This window comes from Lutra lutra, chromosome 8 (assembly GCF_902655055.1).
Source record: "Lutra lutra chromosome 8, mLutLut1.2, whole genome shotgun sequence".
In the NCBI taxonomy this organism is placed as follows: domain Eukaryota; kingdom Metazoa; phylum Chordata; class Mammalia; order Carnivora; family Mustelidae; genus Lutra; species Lutra lutra.
In genome coordinates this window covers 73,632,706-73,655,889 of record NC_062285.1, presented here as the reverse complement: position 1 = coordinate 73,655,889, position 23,184 = coordinate 73,632,706, and the positions used below count along the sequence as shown (strand labels likewise).

Genomic DNA, 23,184 nt, shown 5'->3' with positions numbered 1-23,184 from the left:
CACCTGGCCATCTCATTATAAGTACATCCCTGGGAGCCAAGTGTTATGAGCATTAGTAAGAAGGTGGTATTATAAAAAAATTGATTATAATCAAGCTTAATGTATTTGAGGCTTAATAAAAGTATTGTATGGCGGTAGTGAGTATCATGGCATAATAGAGACCTCTTAGTATTGGATTGTTCATAAGTTTTGTATTTCATAATGTTGATCTGTGGAGGCCTTTGCTTCCTGATGGGAAAATAGGAACTTGTATGGGAAAAGAGATGACAGAATCATAGACCGGCCCCTATTAACCCCAGAGAATGTAATTCAACATATATCTTATCATCTTAATCTCCAAATATTCTTTTCGTTTAGATTATAATGCAATATTGTATATAACAGACAGATGTCTCCCCTAGGTCACTGTTTGTAATTTAGTAAATTGTAGGTGTCCAACTGGAGAGTCTAGAGCTGCCGGTAAAGAATGAATGTCTGAGATGCCTCATTAATTTAATGTAGGTAAGAGGCTGGTGGGCTTAAAGGATTTGGTAGTAGCCCCATTGAGAACTACCTAAATGTAATTCAAATAGTGTGGAATAAACTTTTTTTTTTCCCTATTATTTTTCCCCTCCATGCTGTGAAACCTCACTGATCATTACTTTTAGGCACTTAATGTGTCATGACAAAAAAAAAAAAAAAAAAAACGAAAAGAAAAAAAGATAAAAATACACAGAAAGGCTGAGATATGTATGAAAACAAGAGTTTCGATTAAATTCAAGTCAAGCATTTTTTAAAGGTGTTGGGTTTTAGTTTTTATACAGCTCCGTTTGGCATGGAACTCTTCACATGTTTTGAGATTTGGCTTTGCTGCTTTATAATTTTGAGGGTGCTGCGCTCTAATCTGAACAATTTGCTGAGAAGAAAAGAGAGAAATAAATAACCCAGGTTTTACATCTTGAACTCTGGACCAGAATAATAAATCGACACCTACTGTATAATTGGGAAACCTGTTAGATTGTGTATCTACTTTAATGTAATTTAAAAATTTTAGAAATATTCTTATAAAGAATTTAATCCCCTCATCAAAGTAATTTCTCATTCTTTGGTAGTTGCCATGGAACAATGATGTTTTTTCTTTCTCTCTTTAGAAATGGAAAACTATATATATTTTTTTAATTTCATGAGCATAAATGTTAAGTACATAATGCACCTTTTAACATTAACCTGTTTGAAATAATAAAGATCAGTTTTGATTGTTACAAATTTACTGCAGACACAAGTTTAGTTTACACAATTTCTTGCAGTAAATTATTTGCCTTCAGCAAATAGGATTATAGACAGCTACAATACTTGGAATGATTTATTTATTATACTTATAATTCAACTGAAGATCTCGACTACTATTATTGAAACACTTTTAATTCATAAAAATGATTAAATATGTGTTTCTAATTTATCATCATTGTTCACAACGTTTTATGTGAATCTTCTTCCCAGAGGAATTACAAGATTTTTCCGAAGAGTTGAGGGCAGTGAAGGCTTTTTGTAACCATCTTCAGGATTCATCCTGGTGTTCACTTTGGATGGGAGATCTGATGTCCTGTAACAGGGACCCTGTGGGGCTTAAACACACTCTGGACCTTTTTGTGAAAACTGAGATAGCAGCTTCCTGGAGTTTTCGTGTCCCTCAGGGAAAATTCCCAGAGATATGAACACTTTTGAATTTCTGACCTGAGCAACACAGACTTCGATGGCTTTTGAAAGACCATACCCAATTTTGTAAAAACTTGCTCTCTGACCCTCAGGTCAGAGAATTTGGTGGTCACTTTATTGGATTCATCCATCCTTTGGGATGAAATATTGACCTATATCTTAATTTTTTAATTGCTGCCATTTTATTGTACTTCACTAAAATCCCTAGGCTGTTCTACATAAGTTTTTTTTCCCCCCTACCTCTCTTAATTTTATTCTATTAAATCAGTGGATCATTAGGAAAACATGGGATACACATCATAGTGTGGTGAACATCCCTTGAGCCCTTCCCACCCCCCTCTTTTTCTCTTCGGGTACATTTCTGATGAGATATCTACAAGATAATTTAATATCATAAATGTGATATTAAATATATGTGTATGTGAAAGAGAAAGATTTAAGGGATATATATTTCTGTCTTTTGTTTATTACATACATGGGAGTTAAGTTGTTCAATGATTACTTCAGGAAGGCTAAGTGTAAGAGAAAGAAGGGGGTATTCAATAGATCTCTCTTTTCTATTCTATTCTGTCTCCCTAGATATTTCTCTGTCCTTTCAAATGTCTTCCTCTCAGTTATTAGATTTGAGACATGATTCTATAGATGCTATAGATTGATGTTTTTAATATACTAAAAAGGGTTCCTGGGTGGCTCAGTGGCTTAAGTGGCTGTCTTCAGCTCAGGTTATGATCCCTGGGTCCTGGGATGGAGCCCCACATAGGGCTCCCTGCTCAGTGGGGAGTCTGCTTCTCCCTCTTCCTCTGCTGCTCCCCCTGCTTGGCTCTCTCTCTCTCTCTGCCAAATAAATAAATAAAATCTTTAGAAAAAAGAGTGTAGAAAAATAAACAGCAATGCTTCTGTGCTACAGAAATTCCTATTAATTATATTCAAGGTAGAGATGATTTTCCTTTCTACCATTAACATCTTTTCTAGTATTAATAATTTGTTGTCCTCCCATTCCTTTAAATGAATAATCAGGATACTATCCCACTCATTCTTCTCTGATTTACCATATTGCTTGCAATGTTATTCTACTATTCTTCTCTGAACCTTAGTTCTCAACCATGAAAAGAGGATGCCCTTGTCATTTAGCTGACATCTTAGGAGCTTCTCTTTTTTCTTCGCTGCTTGCATAAACATAGGTACCTCTCTTATTATGTGTGTAGTACATTGTTTTAAATAATATATATACATGAATATGCATGTGGTCACATGATTAATGATCCCTTAAGATTTTTAAACAAAATTTTTGTTCCCAAGACTCCAGTAATAATAATTCTTTATTTCTCCCCCCCTTTTTAAAAAAGATTTTATTTAATTATTTGACAGAGATCACAAGTAGGCAGAGAGGTAGGCAGAGAGGGAGAGAAAGGAGGAGGAGGAAGGCTCCCCGCTGAGCAGAGAGCCTGATGCAGGGCTCAGTCCCAGCACCCTGAGATCATGACCTGAGCCAAGGCAGAGGCTTTAACCCACTGAGCCACCCAGGTGCCCCTATTTTCCCTCTTTTTAATAAATAAAGCATATATCAGCTCCTGGTATTTCATTATTGCATTTTACTGTGACTTTTTTTCCCCTTTGAATTACTGTATCTCATTGAGTTTTGAAATAGAAAACTATTGGAATGTATTTGAATTTTTTTTGTTGCTGATGTTTAAATTATTACTCAAATGACACTGTGATGTTAGTAAAATTCTTTTACCTTTTTGTAAGAAGAATTCAATATATTCTACTTCACATCTTAACCACTTGAAAAAAGTTTTCAAGTTTCTGAAAATGTAATAGAATGTCTTTATTCATATTGTTATACCCCAAATCGGTTTTCTCATCAAAAAATTACCTCAGGTATTAGGAAAGTGCAGATTCCTGGGATTCAACCAGAGCAGAAAGAGCTAGACTCTCCAATAGCCCTGGAATTTTTCCATTTAAAGAAGTTTCCCAATGACTATGAACTTCAAGGGGATAGGGTCCACTTCTGTTTTGCTCCTGTTAATATCCCCATGCCTGCAAAAATATACAGTATCTATTCTTTGTTGAATTAATCCATTCTACTATGCTTATTCATAAACTTATCTTTTAATTTAACTTTACGTTGATAGTGTGACTTAATTCATATTATTTTCCTAATTACAGACAAGATGAGAAATTGGCCCTATTTTTGGAAAGTATTGCTTAGTAGACATTTTTTTTTATAGCTGGTTTGATTGATAAACAGACTATTTTTGAACTCTTTATGGTAATACTACAAAAGTAGCGTTTAGGAAAAAGTCTCTCAGCACATTTTATTTGCTATTCATTAGTGTAATAATTAAAATAAGGCATGTTCTCTTTGTTTTTACTTCAGTAAATGAAACAATAAAAGAGAAATGCAGTGACACCATAGCAATTTGAGTCAAACCTTTAGTGTCTGGTCACTGTTAGTCTATCCATCCATCCCAGGAGATAGTGAATTTTTTTGAAGTGTGGAGGCCATGTCTTAGTGCCTATCACTGTGCCAAAGTAGTAGCTTAATAGATGATTGTTAAGTAAATGAATAAATAAATAGAGTATAATGCCTCCTGATCTTCTGTGTGTATCCACGTGTGTGAACTATGCAAAATAATGGAAAGGGCAGTATCTGATTTTTTTAAAGTAGTCTGATAGCTCTAATAGTACATTATCCTGCTAAAAGCAAAGGTAATCATTTTGTACATTCCTTCAGTTAAGAAATTAAAAGAATATACCAATAGATTCTCCAAGCCCACTTTTATACCCACTGACTTTTGACATTGAGAACGCCAAGTCTCCGGTGATACAGGAAAAATGAAAAATAAACTATGCTTTTCCCTTTTTCTATTTATCCAGACTTGTATCTTTTTTGTTTGCTTCCTTTTTGTCCTTTTTCTCCCCAACTTGTTCTTCCTTAAATGAAAATGTTTCTTAAAGGGGACTCTTACAGGTTGATGTTTGGCTCTTCTGCATTCGGGGGTGGTGGGGAGGGAGGGGGTCAAGCCATATCATAGCTAATGCAGGACTGTAGCTTTTGTTGTTGATTAGTGTCTAAGCTTGTGAACATTAAATGCCATTTTGGAAATCAAAGTATTGTATTTTCTAATCTAAAATTACTCTAAAAATGACGCGATCCAAAATCCATGAAAGGTTACAAGAGACCAAATATAACAAGTTGTTAAGGCAGATGGACTACTTCGGTGGAGAAGGATATGTGCAAATTTAGATATATGATTTTAAGCAAATCAGGGGATATTTTTCTTAATTTTAAAATCCGGTGCAATGTATTAGAACATAAAATATAATTGAATTGTAAGTAGCTTTTCAGCTCAACTGTTCAACTACCTGCATATCACAATCTCTGATTTATTATATGAATCATGTCAGTTTTTATTGTTCATATCTTTTCAGGCATCTGGCAAGCCGAGATTGCGATTTGTTTTCACATATGTTGTGATAGGGAAGATTCAGGATGTGTAGTGGGTTAGCATCAGGCTGTATGCGCTTTAATTCTCACTTCCAGTGGTAAAACATTCTGTCATATTTTTAAAGTATTGGAATTCTTATTCTAATGTATGTTAAGTGGTTTTCTATTTCTATGCTTTTTGTATCTCCTTTATCATCCCTACCGCCCACTTCCACAATTTTAAACAACAACAACAACAAAATTGTACAAATACAATCATTAATTTTCATTCTCATCATGGTCTTAGATATCTAATTAAATGGATGATTATGTGAATACAATCTTTTAGAGTACGATAATTGCTTCATTTATAATTCAAACACATATTTAGGTAATTCTTTTCCTAAATATATCAGTAGGCATATATAATTTGCTTAAAGCCATGCATTTTTATCTTTACTAAGCTACGATGTGTTTAAGCTATCTTAAACTCCTGTTTGTAAATTTATCTTGTAAAACTAAGACTTTGCGTTAAATATGTCCTCATTCTCATATACCTTTTGCTATGACTTATTTCTTACGGTTTGTCTTCTATTTTTCTTTCTTTCTCTATCTCACATATCCACAGTTGAGAAAATAGTATTTCATATAAAACTTATGGAGGGTAAAATAAATAAAAATTTTAAAAAAACTTATGAAGAGTAAGTTTGGTTGTAATCGGCATCTAAGAAAGTTGGTTATCTGGGGAATAAAATAGAAACATGTAGTCAGGAAAAATTTTGGGTGGGGGAATGCTTTAACTTTTTTAAGCTGACTATTACTGATACATACACTCAGGAACATCTTCCTCTCAAATTTCTTCTCTCACATTACTTTTGCTTTTCTATTCTACCCCTCTTGCCTTGGTAGTAACCCCTGGCTTCCTCCTACCCTCCACTGTCACCCCTCCTATTGTAATGAATGACTACAATTCATGTTTCCCCACCCACACTTTGCTGACATCATAAATTATTTGGATACAAATGGACAGTATTCATTAGCTGTGCACTTTCTGAAAGAGCCTTACACAGGAGTGTGGCACTCTCTCATTTTTATTAAAAGTTAAAATGCTTTTGCTGTCATGGGAGTTGGGGTGAGTTAGCCATGATAGAGGACAGGGCTACAGTGCTAATAAATAAAAATAATAACTGTTACCGCTGCTTGAGTGACCCTGGGAAAAAAGCACTACAAAGCTATTTGTCCTTCCCTTTCACTTGTCAACAGCACTGGCTTAAAAGCTTTAGCCATTTTTGAGGATGTAATAGGACCTATGGAATGTTAGAAAGACAACCTGTCCAAAAAAAAAAAAAATAAATAAAATAAGGCAAAGATTAGTTGAGTATTTTTGTGTATCTGTGCTGTTTTGGGACAGATATGAGGTTCATATATGAACCTCACAGAAGTAATAACTTCCCTTGTCCCTCATGATACTATGCCTTATTCTGTATCATCTTTATTGGCTAAATCCAACTAAAAAATTCATAGGGATGGTAGATAATCAGTGAAACTAAGGGTTATGGGTCATAACCCTCAAAATGTAGAGATAAAATGTAGAGACAAAATGTAGAGACAGAGCTATCATCCTTTGGTGAGGTTTTTGAATTCTGGGTTGTTTTAGTGATGTGCAAAATGAAGCATATGTATATATATTTCATTTGCTTTTTGGAGCAGTTCTTTTGGGTGGTCATATATTAAGTTGCAGTTGTAATGCTAGTAACATTTTTAAGTGTTACTGTGCGCCCAGCGGTGTTTTAAGAGCTTTACATAAATTATCTCATTTAGTTATTTTGACAGCCTTATGTGGTAAGTGCAGTTATTCCCATTTATAGATGAGTCAGTTGAAGCATAGCGAGGTTAAACTACTTGCCAAAGGTCACAAAACTAGTGAGTGATGGAGTCAGGTTGTATGATATTAAGGCTTTCTTAATGTTCAGCAGCACAACATTAGTGAGATTTTGTGCATGAGGAATACTTCTTTGCAGCTCTTTTTTTAAATGGTGCCTCTAAATTAGTTAATGTTATTTTTTGCTGGGATCTAAATTTTGAAACTAAGATAAAACACAGTGTTGCATGAAAGTATACTTAATTTTCTGAGTGATAGAGTAAATAAAATCATATAGCCTCCTAAGTCTCTCTTTTAATGAATTTTTTTTTTAAATGTGGAGAATATAGAGCCATCTTGTGAGGAATAAACCCAAAATTATTGAGATGTAGCAATTATATCATATTGATTATGACATGTTAAATCATGTGATGAAAAAATATTCCTTTAAAATATAGTATAAGATTAAAAATAACTGGACAGGTGTGTTAATAGTTTCAGCTTGTGCAGTGAGAAAATTTAAGCTTGTAACTGTTGATTTAAATATTGCAATATTCCAAAAATTGATTGCACATTAAACATTTTAAAACTTGAGTCAGCAGGCCAAATTTTTTTTCTCCTTTCTGTTAACAAGCTCTTATTAACTTTCAAGTGGAAACAAACAAGTATTTTGGCACCACTAAAAGTAAAGTATTTGTAGAGCTTAATTCACTTTAGGATAATTACATATAAAAATGAGGCTTATTGAAATTCGAATGCTTTGGAATTTCAGATGTGTTCCTCTTGTGTGTTGTGGTATGTATTATTTTTTAATGTTTCCTAGAAGAAGTTGACATTTTCCGTGGCAGACTAGCTGTAGTGCTTGGCAAACGGGAATGTTACAAAGCCCAGTGGTCTTCGGTGGACAAATAACTTTTCAGATATATAAAAGTTTTACATTACTAACATTACATTGTTTAGTATTTGCCACAAAATGTTGTCTAGGCCTGTGCATATCATCAACATGAATTAAACTCTTACAGATATATGATTTCTAGATGTGGCCCAATCTTCCGCCTCAAAAACAATCTTCCTATCAGTAATTGAATAATTAAATGGCAACGCATTGAATTGTAATTGCTTTTTGAAGAAAAATGTATTTGGCCAAGTGTTCTAACTTGGGTTTATTTTTCAGTTTTATGTTGGTCATCAAGTGAAAGCTTACAAGGAGAGAATACTGAGTTAACAACACCCAATTCAAACAGAGATCAGTTGCCCAGATCAACTCTCATATAATAATTGTTTAAAACTAGATGAGGCGAATAAAACTGGACTAACATTTCATTTTTGAAAAGTTTGACTGTTAAAAGAACTTGTTACTGTGTGTGGCATATTGAAAAGAACACTGAGCTAGAATTAGGCTTCAGGTCCTACCTTCATCATTAATTAGATTTATGATCTTAGGCATATTTTAACCTTAGTTTACAATTTCAGTCCATAAAATGAAGAATTTGGTCTAGACTATAACCCAAATTGTACTGAGCAAAACAGTCATCTCCCAACACTGATTTCCTTGGTTAGATATTTAAATAACACTATATAATCTATAATTCACTTAATGATTGATGGTCTCTTAGCCCATAAGCAGTTCTAAATCTTGTAGAAGTGAAATGTAAATTTGTGGAATGTAATTAGACTAACATGACAATGGAATGCTTATTTTGTTTGTTTTGGTTTTAAGTAACCAAACAATTTGTGTTCCATTTATGTCCAGTGTCTTTTATTTAGTAAATTACTTTGATGAAATGCTTATCTAAATGATATCTAAAGATCCCTACAAGATTAAAATTCTGATTCTATGATGTGAATAATTGACATGTGCTTTTACTTCTTGACTTTGAAGAGGTATTGCTGTAGTTTGAAGTTTAGACATACTGTTGTTCCTCCCAAAACACAACTCCCATCCCTAAACGTGCAACCTATCACATGTCAGGAATAACACAGTTTAGGTTAAACTGCAGAATTCAAGTATAAACAGTGGTAGATTTGGTAAGAACTAACTCTGGGGACTTTGTTTAAAAAGTCAGGTTATTACACATACATATTTTTTCCTTGTTCGATTTTTCAATGAGCTCTGCCACTGCAGCTCAAGGGAGATTAAGGGAGAAAACCTACATAAACACAAAGCAAAACCCTGAGCTTGTGTGTAAAGCTACCGCACTGGAGCGAATGTGGTTTAATTCTTGGCACTGGCAGCTTGTTGGAGAATTACAATATGTTGGCATGAGTCTCTAGGTCTCATTGTTCCAGATGAGGGAGTCAGTCTTAAGAGTGTTTGGCACTGAAGGGAAAAAGGAGTGAGAGTTATAGGGAATGAACAGGCCCTAAAGAGGCAGGATGCTGTTGTAACAATAGCTGGCACAGTTGGGGGGGCCATTCACTGGTGGGGATTGCCATAGGCATTGATGTGAAGAAACATATGTGAGCAAAAGAGGCAAGGGTGAGGAAGGAAAATCAAGCAAACGTATCAAAAGGGTCCTGATAGCATAAAGAGACAAAAATAATCCAATTAGAGTCATCCTAATATTAATGGATTGACTGATTAGGATATCTGTCATCACCCTCTAATTTATCTGATAGCTTATTTCTTACCATTTTTTTTTTAATTTTAAAATATGTACACATATATGTTTCCCTTAAAGGAAGAGATCCCTGAATTAAAAGGCCCTGGCTTTGTATTCCCTCTGTTCTACTCTCTGGCTAGGGGATGCTGGGAAAAGCATCTTTCTGAGCCTTAGTTTTCTCATCCGCAAAATGGGTGTAATAACAATGCATACCATTGACAATCCTGTTGTGTCTGACAGCATTATATAAACTGAAATACTATGCAACTAATAAGAGGTACTATTATGTCTCACACTTATTTTAATATAGGGAGCACTAGTTTTCATTTTGACGGTAGTTGCGATACTTCAATGTTGGTCTCAGGAAAATCTGTAAAGGCACTTAGAATAAAACTGTGGCACATCTTAATGTGAAAATGATGGATAATCCAGAATTTGAACTTATGGAAAATAAGTATGTCCACAAACATACTATACCTACTCACAGTATAAAATATAATTCTACATATATTAAAAAAAATCTCCTTTTAGAAAATGGAATATTTAGCAGATAACTACTATCTTTTTTAGTCCATAAACACTGAAGCAACACTTATATAATTGTGTCAAATTTCACTCTAATCACATTCACACTTTAATGAACAGGTGTATTATAAATATTGGGATTTTGCGATTTGGTCTTTTACAGTTTTTGTCATTTATATTCTCTAGTCATTTATATTTTCAGAGAAATTCAGTGATTGGTACCGTGCATCCACTGTGTTCATTATGACCTTTGTGAATCATCGTTAACCATCTTCATTAGCATCCATGGTGAAATCATTTCTTAACCACCTCTTCATGAAAGACCAGTGGAGACAGTAGCCTTTGGAGGAATACTGGATGTGGATTCCCTTCAAGCTCTTTATTTTATAGTAGTTCAGATAAAGAGGTGAAGTGGGTAAAATGATATGCTTTTGGTCCCCCTGACCTTGGGATCCAATAGGTTGAACTTAGCTCCCTATGGGCAACTTCTCAAAATAATCTTCTGAATTAGATATTTCCCTAAGCTTTGGTTTCTTAAGTGGTAAACAAATGCACCAATACCTAATTCAGAAGATTATTATGAGAAGTTTGAGATACCACATGTAAAGGACCTGGTACACTGCTTAGCACTTAGTCCTCAAAATAGTAGCTATCATTATCATTTCATTGTTGACAAGAGAGTTTGGAATTTGTAGGCAAAATAAAACAAAACAAAACAAAAAACAAAATCTTACTTCAAAAAGTCAGTTCTGCCCATTACTTTTTGTAAGACCTCAGACAAGTCCCTTTTTTTTTTCTGCTTTTGTTCTTAACCTGTGTGGTGGATGTAATAACACAATCTGAATCTTCAGGTATCGGTTATGTTAAATGAGAGACTACCGACAGGAAAAAGCATCTAACACAGTTCCTGGCGCATAGGCTGCTTGATAAATGTTTCTTGAATCTGCGTTTAAATATATACCTCATCCAAGTTGCAAATATTAGTGTCTTTCTTCATCCACACACATGACATCCCCGGGTTAGATATGTTTCTGATTTTACATCTTCCAAATTATTTGGTCTTTAAGAAGTTTTACTCATTTTTCTGTAGTGTCTATTCAAAGTCAGGGACTTGAAAAAGAAAAAAAAAAAAGTGGCTCTGTATAGGAGCCTTCTATCTTTATGTAAGTTAATAAAGAGGCCAGGAATGTTCTGCAGGTTTCAGAATTCTGGCGGCTGTTACTTTAACTCTGCAACTTAGACAGAAGACTTCTGTTTCTTTATGAGCACACTACAGTGAATATTTTGTCTAGCTGCAGGGGAAAAGCTTTGTCATGGACTTTGCAGACAATAGCCTTAAAAGTAAAATGGTCTGCTTTTGGTGCCGGGAGGTTCAGGGGCCCATTGTTAGTGCACAATGGATTTCTATTGCTGCATTCCTGCTTTGCAAAGGTTTGTTAGCTTTTAATGACTGACAGTACTCTATTGCAAATACCGTATTGGCTGTGCCCTGTTTACATGCTACTCAAGAATTTTTGTGGAGTGCTGGAAAAAAGAAACAGTGGTGTTTGTTTGACCTACTCTGATAAGGTTTAAAAATGATTTTGCTCACGAAGCGTTTACTGGGAATGTAGAAACATTGGAAATCCGTTGTAGAAGTGTCTTAAAGTTACTTTTAAAGCCTCAATGAACAGAAATATTGATTACAGTAAGAGATTTAAGCCGTTTTATTACTCAGATGTTGTCATTACCATTTTTTAAAACCACTATGGTACAGAAAGAGAGAGATTTTAAGAAAAGTAACTTCTTAAGATCTGTCTTCCTTAAAATGTAAGAAATGGAGATACCTTGTAACAAAGGAAAAAAAAATCTTACACATTCCGTAGTAAATTGCATAGTAAATGTGTACACAGTAATTGTGGTAAGGGTGTGTGTGTGTGTGTGTGTGTGTGTGTGTGTATGCGCCATATGTATAGACTGCAGACTATGTGAAGCACTAACCACTCAGAGCCTTTCACCATTTTATTTTCCAGAAGTTTTTGACATCTGAAAAAAAAAAAATTCCATATTGTCATGGTTTTTCCAAGGAAATTTCACCTCCACTTTGTTGAAAACTCCACATGGGCTTTGTGACTCTGACAGCCAATGGCTGTAAGATGGAGGACTGAGAGAAGTAGATAGCATTAGCCAAAGATGATGATGATGCCTTAAAATGCATTTCACTGTGGGGAAAATGAACCAGTTTCTAATAATCTTATGGTCTCTAGGCCAGACGGTCCCTTTGATAAGTTAACATGTACTCCCTTTATGCTCCTAGTAGGGGGTAAACAAATGTCGGAACAAACACAAATACACATAAACACCAATGTGGAGAATGGCAGGGTATGTCTTAGATCCAGATAATAAGTGTGGGTATTGTTATTTAGATGGAGCATACTGGGACACTTATCTTTTAGTACACTCCATTTTCTCACTGAATGCAGTGCTAATCGTGGGATTGAAAGCCATTGTAATTGTGTACCCATCTAAACGCTGACAAGAATATACAATTACATTGTTTGGAATTGAGTTTAATGTTTGGGAGTTTTATTAGCATTTATGTTTACTTATACATTAAAATTCAACACAAAAGAAGAGGTCAAAAACCATGTGATGTATAGAAACAAATATCAGACTTTAGCATAACCTTGCTCTTTAAAATATATGTGCCTTGTCTCAGTACTGGGCATTTTAAAAGAATGTGAGACAAATCTGAAATAAGCAAATAATAGGTTTCCATTTAAGGCATTACTCACTTTTCTAGATTTTGCAATCTTTGTAAAGCTTCTTTTATACCAACTTCTTCTTCTTCTTCTTTTTTTTTTTTTTTTTAGTGTTCACGGTACTGGCAAATCTTTCCACAGTGTGCTTACCACCATACGATGTTAAACACATATTATAAAGTGGATGTAATTGTAAACACACAGAGGGATATAATTACATGTAGCAGATTTAAGAGCTAATTCTTTGCCTTTTTTTTTTTGCTCTGCATTTTATCAACATAATTATTTTTTGACTGCACACTAACACCCTGAAATTGACAAGCATCTATTATAGCAGGAATTTGTTCACCAAATTGAAAAACAATGAACTGCAGGTTTATATGTACCCATTGTCATAAAGAATTAGTATGGCTTTGTTCCGCAAGAGGAAAAAGCTAATGATTTTGAAACAGCAGGTGACAAAACACATTTTTTTTTCCCCCCTGTTATCAGTTTGTTGATGAAGTCATTATGAACTGGGGCCCGGATAGGGATGGCCTTATTTTTAGCAGATAGACTTTTAATGAGCTGCATTATAAAGATAGTCATGTTGATTTGCTTACATTTTTTTTTTTCCTTTACTTAGAGACCCCCAGTATTGAAAAGCTACTCTCAAAGGACTGGAAAGACAAACTTCTTGCAATGGGATCAGGGAATTTTGGTGAAATAAAAGGTAATATATCTGAAATTATTTTGATGTGAAATGTACAAAAATGAAGTTTATGTTTTGAAATATGGCAGTGATACAGTGCTTCCCCACCCCCCCCTCCCCCGCCCCGCATCTCCCTCCTGCTCCATGCATTCTCTGTCTTTGGTGTTTCTTTTTTCTAGCTTGAAAGTGGATCTATCAGGGTTCTTGTTTTCTCTTTGTTTGTGCCTTATTAGATAAATGGAATGTCAGTTTGAAAGAATCATCCTCAATGTATCTTCAAAAGGCTTTGGTTTTCATTTAAAAAAATTTTTTTAAATGATTTACCTTGTAAGTAAGAATGTATTTCTATCAGGGTTAAAAACTGCCCATTATGAGATGATTTTATGCATTCTACATATTAGAAGTGTGGAGGTACATAATCTACCTTTAAAACTAGAAATGATGAATGGAGAAAGCTTCATAAAAGATTGTTTTTTACTAACGAGAGCAACATTTTTGGTTTTGTTTTATTTGAATCCGACACTACATACAACTAAGAGGAAAAGTCTATGTGGACTTTGTCATACTGAATATTCAATTAATAAACTTTTACTAATTACAGTGAGAGGGTTTAATTTCTCGAATAAAAAATAGAGATAAATGGTCATTTCAGTTCATTTTAGTGTGTTTTCTCAAGCGTAGTAGGCAGTCTATGGTTTTCTATTTGTTGCCAATAGCATGCTTGATTCTGAGTTCTAAAGGATTGATTTTGAGAAAAAAAATACTTATTCATCAATATTAAAATATTTAGTTATATATTACTCTATATTTTTTGGTAGAAGCTGAATATATTTGAAATATCACCAGATTTATATTAATATACATGTAGAAATATGTGTATAAATAACTTTTTTGCATATGTATGCATGGGCACGTGTTCTCCCGATGAAAAAGGCGATTGTCTTTCTTATGGCTCTACTGCACTGGAGCTTCCTGCCGAAAGGCAGGACACTAGCATCCCAGCATTTGGAAACTTCCAGAAAATGCTGGACTGAGCCTTTCACTTTTCATCCATTCTGTTTGAAGTTTACATATATTCAGGTTATGATGAAGTTTGCTTTGGTGGTGAGAGAATGAATGGTGCTAATGAACACATTCAGTAACCAAAATCTATAATGGAATCAAATTCAAACAGATAATACTTTATATGCCTTAAAGAGCTTGAAGACCAGTTTAAACAGAACAGAGAAATTTCTCTTCCGAGGCAGTAGATCCTTACATTATTATGTTGGATTTTTAACCCATTTGCACCCAAGATACAGGATGTGTTCTCTCCAAGGTTCTTTATTCTCCTCTGACCTAAGTGATAACTGAGAGTAGAACAGAGAAGACCGCCTGTTCCAAGCCTTGTGATCTCGTTCCATTGGAGGACAAACATTTTTCCCTCCCTCGTTTTCTTCACAAGTCAGACTTAAAAGCAGCCCCAGCAGTGATGATAAGCTTGGAGGAAAGCAGCTCCTCTCTCCTTTCAGGCTTGCCTGTGGGGTTAGTTCAGGAAGCTGCAGTACGGTCAAAAGAAGTCCCGTCTTTAATTTTGAGTTTTTTAAGCTTCACGTTCAGAGCATAAGTTTGGTTATTGTCCTCTGGTTCTGTTCAGAAGGCTGTTTTCTGATGCATTTAAAAAGCAACTGTGGATCTTTCTTCTGTTGGGGGCATGGTTATTAGGTGCTTGGATAGGTTTGGCAGAAAACTGGGAAAACAGCGCTGGCTTACTTTTCCTACTGACTGCCCATGACAGTAGCAATTACTCTCCATTGTTCATAGGTGGCGAGAAAGTGGAAAGGATACAATAGTGTGTAGCCCTCTGGGGGTAAATGAATTTGACTTAATGGTTCTTGGGGGGTCAGACACTATGATTATGCCATGCCCAGGATGTGGTTTTCATGCCACCTCAGAAGTTATGTGAGAACAATGGTTTAGCTGTTTTGCAGCCTTTTTTTTTTTTTCAAATATGAAGCGAATAAAGGTGTAAGTCTCCTGTATGTGCTCACTGTTTTGAGTTGAGATAGGGAAAGATAAGTGTGAGTTTTTTTTTAATCTGGAAATATGAACTTATTCAACTATTAGATGATTAATGATAATTGAGAATAATATATTTCATAGACTCTTTGCATATGTTAGGACATGTACAGCCTTCCCAGTATTTACCGGGTCTTGTCAATTGAAACTTTTCTCCTCTGTTTACCCTGGTCAGTTTTCATTTAACTTTTAATTAGTTCCAGAAAATGTGTGAATGAATGACTCTGTGTGTGTGTGTGTGTGTGTGTGTGTGTGTGTGTGCGCGCGCGCGCGCGGCGGGCATGTGCACGAGCAGGAGCACGTCCATTCTTGAATATCTAAACCTGTAGACAAGTGAGGGCAGAGCACAGTTCCCAAGCACTAGCTTCAAGTTGTTGCATGTGAGTAACTTTCAGGGCATTTGGACAACGGTTAATATTATAGTTTGGCAAAGTTCAAAGAAGGGTTTTTTGCTATTACTGTTTAAAAAGTTAAATCGATAAACTTTTAAAAATAGGGGAGATAAATAGCATTTGGTTTGGATATTTTAGCTCTCCATAAATAGCTGTCATACCCACTTAAAGTCAATCTCATTTTTCAAGAAACAATGTGGGTTAGTAAAGGTCATCCACTTCTGAGAGCATAAAATTATTTTTCATGTTAGATTATTTCACCTGTTAGAATTTATGCCATTTTATGGTCTGGTACTTTGGAAATGTGAAGTAATTAGGTTTTAAAGTTACATTTGAGACAACCCTCTAAAGAACATCCAAAAAAGACACCAGATCCAGTTTTGCAAAATGAAACCGTTTGGCTGAAAAGCTTGGTCAGCCATCAATACATGTGTATCCACTGATGAGCTGCCTAAAGGAATTATTTCTTTCTTCTTCACCAGTCAGCTATCTTGTGCGACTGGTCCGCTTACAGAATGTTTTGTTGTTACCTATAGCAGAAGCACTGAGTAAGGGTTGTGTGAGAGGTGAAGAAATAGCTCTTAGAGCCTCATAGCTCCTGAGAAGGGGACCAAAACCATGCCTGCCCTCCCGTTGGCAACCGGGACTGTCACACGTTGTTTTTAGTTTGCATGAAGTTCCATTACACTGAAGGTCATTGCCTTGGCACCTCACCTGAGCACAGTATCTGGGGACCCATGCAGCTTTGACTCATCTAAACAGATCATTTGCCTTTCAATAAAGTCTTTGCAGAGTTCGTAATTATGGACTTAAATTTTTTTTTTTTTTTTTTTTGTAGAATTGTGACCAAAAAATCTGCATGCAGAATTCTCTCAAATAATTCTATCTTGGTGAAGTTAGAAAAGCTTTCCTCTCTAGGTCCCTCAGGTGAGGCCAGATCAGTTTCCCCACCTGCCTTATGTAAAGAATTCTTCAGAGCCTGGTTTCTTTTCCACTGGTATCCCTGGAAGACCCTTTCTCACCATGCTCAGAAGGCATTAATTTAGGCCGGGAAAGTGTTATATCCGGTATTCAGAAAAATGCCAGCTGCAGTTGGTATAATAAAAAATTGGCTTTTTAAAAAGCTATAATTTTGTTCTTTCTAGAAGATGGAACATAAAGGCAAACACCCGACCGCTCTAGAATGCCAGTAACAGATTCGAGGAAATAACCTATTCAGTGACACTTTGGCCTCTTAGAACTCAGGATAAATACATGCTTTTAGATTCAACATGGGGGTTAAAGTAGATCCTCTGGTAGGTGACATAACATTTTGAGATAAAAGAGATACATGGATTCAGTATGTGGCTTGAAAGAGATAATCCTGTCCAAATAACATTAGAGAATTTGTAAACGATCAGGCTTGGAATAAGAATCAGTTCCCAGGTAACAAATCTAGTAGGGGATCCTTAGAATTTTTTAAATTTGAAACATGGAAACTAAAATCCCAGTTTAGGTATGTAAGGGTTTGTAACACTTTGAAAGCTGTTTTAAATCCTTTCTTTTAAAATCAAGAAAACTATTTAAGAATCACAGGTTTTGCTAATAATAACTTTGTGACCTATTTCATTTGCACCTTAACCTAAAAAACATGTCTGCACATTTTTGTAAAGGAGTTGGAAATGTTGATTACTTTTTGAGGGAACTGTTGCATCTGAAATTTGTTCATTTCAAGAGTCAGCCGTGAGGAAGGTTCATAACATACAGTCATTTACTTCTAAATAAAGTGAATGCTTAATGTTTTTAATCTACTAAGCTTGTTTTATAGTTCCTCTGTGGTTGCTTATGAGTAATGTGTTCACTTAAAAAAACAAAACAAAACAAAAAAAACCTACTTTGTGAGAACCGGAGAAAGACTACCAGTCCACAGCATATAAGGTTTTAAAGTAAGTTTGGCAAGGTCTGAAAAAGCAAAATTGACTTTCTCTTTTCCGCCCATCAGCGACTTGCTCTGTCCCAGAATGCCAGAGGCTTTATGCCAGTGTATAAACATAGTAAGTGATGGAGAGAGAATGGTCAGACACGGGATCTCATTGATTTCTGTATTGATGATCTAGTCCACGAATTAAGAAGTTTTATATACCTTTCAAAGAAGGTACTTAATGATGCATGTTTTATTTTTTATTTTTAAATTTTTAAAAGATTATTTATTTTATTATAGAGAAAGATGAGAACAAATAGGGAAAGGGGCAAAGAGAGAGATTCTTCAAGCAGATTCCCCACTGAGCAGAGCCCAATGAAGGGCTCATTGCATGAACGGTGAGATCATGACCTGAGTCAAAACCAAGAGTCAGATGCTTAACAAACTGAGCCATGCAGGATCCCCAATAATGCATGTTTTAAACAGATGCTCTTACATATTAAATCTGATTCTGTATGTGAAAATGAAAATATGCCTTCCTGAACATTTTTTTCTCGTTTAAAAATACATCCATTCATTTAATAAGTATTCATTTGTGCAAGGGATGTGAAGATTCTAAAAATTGAAATAATTTTAAAACCATAACTTTTTTTCTTGTAGATATGGACTCCAAAACTTATACTATGCAAATTATTAGATGATGGAATTAACCTGAAACTCTTTCCTCTTTTAAACTCCATTTTTCTTCCTAGGAAGGCATGATGTAATAAAACAAAACTAAACAAAACAAAAAAAGCAAAACTAGTGTCATGTTGCCGCAATTCTTCCAAGGACTTGTGGAAATCAGTTTAACTCTTTTTTCGTTTATTGCCTCCTCTGCTCATTTAAAAAACAGTTACAGATTACTATTGATTACATGCCCGTTTACGTACAAGCACCTTGTAAGCATTTTCCTTACAAAATTATTGTGACAGAGACATTTTATTCCCAGTTTACATAGTAAGACGTGGAGACAGGGAGAGAGAGAGAGGAGAGAGAGATTAATTATCCAAAACCACATACTTGAGTTGTGACAGAGTCAAGATGTGAACCTAATCCTGCCCGTCTTCAAAGCCTGTGCCTCTTTGCATGGTGCTTGGCAGTCTCTCCTCAGTAAAGTTGGAATGGATGATCTCTAAAATCCTTTAAAACTTGAAAACATTTCCAGACCCAACACAGCTGGATGCAGCGCCCTCTGAGATGCAGTCAGGATATTGTGTTCTGTGCTTAGATCTGTCCCTTAGCACACACACCCTGTTTGTATTGTTAGTTTATATATATATATTTACCTTTCCCTTGCATACTACTCATTTACCATTGGGCCAAAGTTTGGGACCCAGTTTTATTCGATGAAAGGATGACCATAAAAATGCTTTTTTTGAGAAGGTTATTATTGACTACATTAAAGTCTGTAAATGTGGCAAAATTAATGTGATTTAAACAACAACAAAAAAACCCAGGTGGCACCTGAGTGACTTGGTCTGTTAAGCATCTGTCTTCGACTCAGTTCATGATCCCATGATCCTGGGATCGAGTCCCGCATCGGGCTCCCTGGTCGGCGGGGATCCTGCTTCTCCCTCTCCCACTCCCCCTGCTTGTGTTTCCTCTAGTGCTGTGTCTCTCTCTGTCAAATAAATAAATAAAATCTTAAAAAGAACAACAACAACAACAAAACACCCAACAACTGTTTTTTTTTTTGTTTTGTTTTGTTTTGTTTTGTTTTTACATTTTAAATACAATATCGGAGGAGGTGGATGGAATAATCTTGGGAAAGTTTGTAAAATTATAATTCCATTAAAGGTAAATATTCATAATAAGAAATAGTATAGAGTAAGAAATAAGAAGGAACATGAACAACCCTTGCTTTCACTACAAAAGTGATAATGCACACATCTTGTTTATAATATCTCAGAAGCAAAGCATCAGCCATAGGATAACAATGGTGAAGATCATAGCTACTTGTCAATGTTCCATTTCATTCTTATGTCAGTTGCCTTATAACTGAAAGCTTCCGATAGTAGATATATTGAAATCCAGGCTGAAGGCCTCTTTTTAAGATCTTTGAAGCAAAAAACCAAAAACCACTGTTTTTTTTTTTTTTTTTTTCAAAATAATTATAGAAATCTGTAAGGTAAGAATATGTATAGTATTGGCAGGGTAAGGTAGAATATCAGTTACTTTATTCCATCATGTAATGAATAATGGTGTTCCTTATATAATTTTAATTGACTCTAACCTCTCAGGGTATTATGTAGCAGTAAAGGGTAGGTAGCTAAATTTTATCAAGTTTGATTAAATTTGTTCTTAATGAAAAAGACCAATTCATAGATGTTTATAAGTTGACTAACCCAACAAATACTCCTTTAATGAATTGGAATGATGCCACTAATACCTTTGATGAGGGAATCTGCCTTTTCTCTTTTGTTCAATAAGAGTGATGGACACTGGGGAGGGTATATGTTGTAATGAGCCCTGGGTATTATGTAAGACTGATGAATCCCAGACCTGTACCGCTGAAACAAATAATACATTATATGTTAATTAAAAAAAAGTGTCACTGAAAAAAGCTTTAGTTGTACATTTAGATTAATTTAAGTTAGTTTTTATTCATTATATTTTTAGTTCATTTAACAAATATTGCTGTCTTGCTATGTGCTATGTTCTGGAGATAGAATGGTAGCAAGTAGAGTAGACAGGTTTCTGCCCTTTTAAAGCTTACGGTATATTAGAGCCCCTTTCATTAGGCAGAATTTTTAAAGGCAGGACAACTAATGATTTTTAGATTCTTCAAGTGGAGCACCAGTTGAGAACAACAATATTTCCACTAAAAAAATTAAATAAAGTCTAGGGGCGCCTGGGTGGCTCAGTGGGTTAAAGCCTCTGCCTTCAGCTTAGGTCATGATCCCAAGGTTCTGGGATCAAGCCCTGCATCGGGCTCTCTGCTCAGCAGGAAGCCTGCTTCCTTCTCTCTCTCTGCCCACCACTCTGTCTATTTGTGATCTCTGTCTGTCAAATAAATAAATAAAATCTTTAAAAAGTAAAATAAAATAAAATAAAGTCTAATCCAAATTATAATACTGATAGTCTAACACCAATTGCTGAAGGGAAAAAACAAACAATCAAAATCCTGAAAAGATTGGCTGTTGCTTTGTAACAAAGAATTAAATTTGTGGCAAATTTTTGAAGGAAGAAACATAATCCCCAGTTTACTTTTAGTGTCTCAAAATTCTAGGCCTTTCCCCTTCTTCTTGAGTAAGTTTACTCTTACCTTTCCTTTATTTGGATAATAAAGCCTAGCAATTTACTTTGATTTTGATCATTTAATTTCAAGCCATATATCTATTTCATTTGAGTGGAATAAAACAATATTGGGGAAATGTCAGCTTCCACAGATTTTTTTTATTATTATTTTTAAATGTGTTCAAGATCATTTTCAATTTGAGTCATCCTGATGAGGGTTTTCCTTATGCATAGAATTGCACGTTATCAGTCAATCAAGGGCTTTTCTCTGTTCTCGTGAAGTTTACTTTATTTATTTAACAAGTTGTGATGGGATGTTTGCTTTGTCCTAGGCATTACTCTGTAGATGCTGGGCATCCAGCATTGAACAAAACAAACTAGTATTCTGCTATCCTAAAGCATATACTCTATGGAAGAGTCAATAACTAAATGACTATGTTGATAAAATACAGCATGTGGTGTTAACTACTATAAACTGAATAAAAATTAAATGATGTGGCCGAAAATGAGATTGTGGCTTCCTTAATTTCATTGTTCAAGAGAGACCCGTCTGAGGAGTTGACATCTAAATTACTATCTGGTTGGATCTGATAATTTACTATCTTTTTCCGTTTAAATGTAAGGTCTCTGAAGCAGAGACATTTTTGTCTGGCCTAGACACTGTGGTATCCCCAACACCTAGAATAGTGTGAGGGACGTAGAACAAACTCTTTGGGTATATGCAAAAGGAATGAAAGAGAAAAATCCATCATTTGAGGCGGTTCTCTACCAGGGGAAATTTGGCATTGTCTGGAAACATTTTGGGTTATTACCTCTAGGTGGGAACTGCTACTAGCATCTAGCCAGAGATGCTGCTCAGCACAGTCCCCAGAAAAGGAACTGTCTAATCCAAAATATCAACAGTGCCAAGACTGAGAAATCTTGATCTAGGACAAGACTTTCCCATGGGAAACAATTGGAGTGCAAAGACTCTAATATGGGAACAACTTTTTAAAAATGCTCTTGAACACATTTAAACTTTGTGTATTGGTACTGGGAGAACTCAAAGGAGGCCAGGTGACTGAAGCACTTTTACAAAAGAGAAATGAAAGAGATGATGCCAGAGAAGATGAGAGCTAGATCATTCAGGGTTTTGTTAAGGTAGGGAGTTTGGATTTTATTCTCTGTGCAGTGTAAGCTAAGAAATGATTTTAAACAGGTGTGTGACATGATCTGATTTACTTTTCTAAATGGATCGCTCTGACTCTGAGAAACAAACTGAGGGTTTGGGAGGGGAGAGGGATTGGGGGTTGGGTGAGCCTGGTGCTGGGTATTAAGGAGGGCACGTATTGCATGGAACACTGGGTGTGGTGCATAAACAATGAATGTTGGAACACTGAAAAGAAAAAAAGTAAAATAAAATAGAAAAAAAAGTAAATGGATCCCTCTGAACTTTTGCTTGGAAAATAGCTTCTAGTAGGAGAAGAAGTTGAAGCAGGGAGAATGGGTAGAAAACAATTGTAATAGTGAGGGCAAGAGATTATGATGGCCTGGATTAAGAGATTGTACTGGAAATAAAGACTCATGGACTAATTTCTATGTTTGAGAGTTGATAGGATTCCCAATGAATTAGATATGAAAAATGAGGAAGATGAAAGAATATAACAATATATGGATAGTGATATCTCTTACCAAGGGGGTATAACTAAAACTGATTCCCTTTCTTCATGACTTGTGTCACATTACACTAAGGAATGTTCTGACCTGTACTTCTGTGGAACATACAGGACTACAGCAACCACTCAAACAATTACCATGACTAGAGTTATCGGGCAGTAGGAAGAACTGAAACAGAAGATGTTTGCCTCTTACCTCAATAATCCCTAATTCTAAGGGAATCGAAGCAGGACTAGCATAGATTAAAACACTTAAGAGTGCAAACAAATGAAACATGGGAATAAATTACTATCAGTGGCACACATAAACATGAACTCATATCACTAGCTATCTGAATCTCTTGAACTAGACCA

The 23,184-nt window shown here is 35.3% G+C and overlaps 1 protein-coding gene across 1 annotated transcript in view; it reads left to right on the top strand.

Annotated features, from left to right (window-relative positions):
• Positions 1 to 23,184, top strand: part of SOX5 (SRY-box transcription factor 5) — a 981,725-nt gene that overhangs the window by 738,069 nt on the left and 220,472 nt on the right. Inside the window, 1 exon segment of the mRNA XM_047740105.1 lies at positions 13,481 to 13,567. Coding sequence (XP_047596061.1) covers positions 13,481 to 13,567 — 87 coding nt within the window.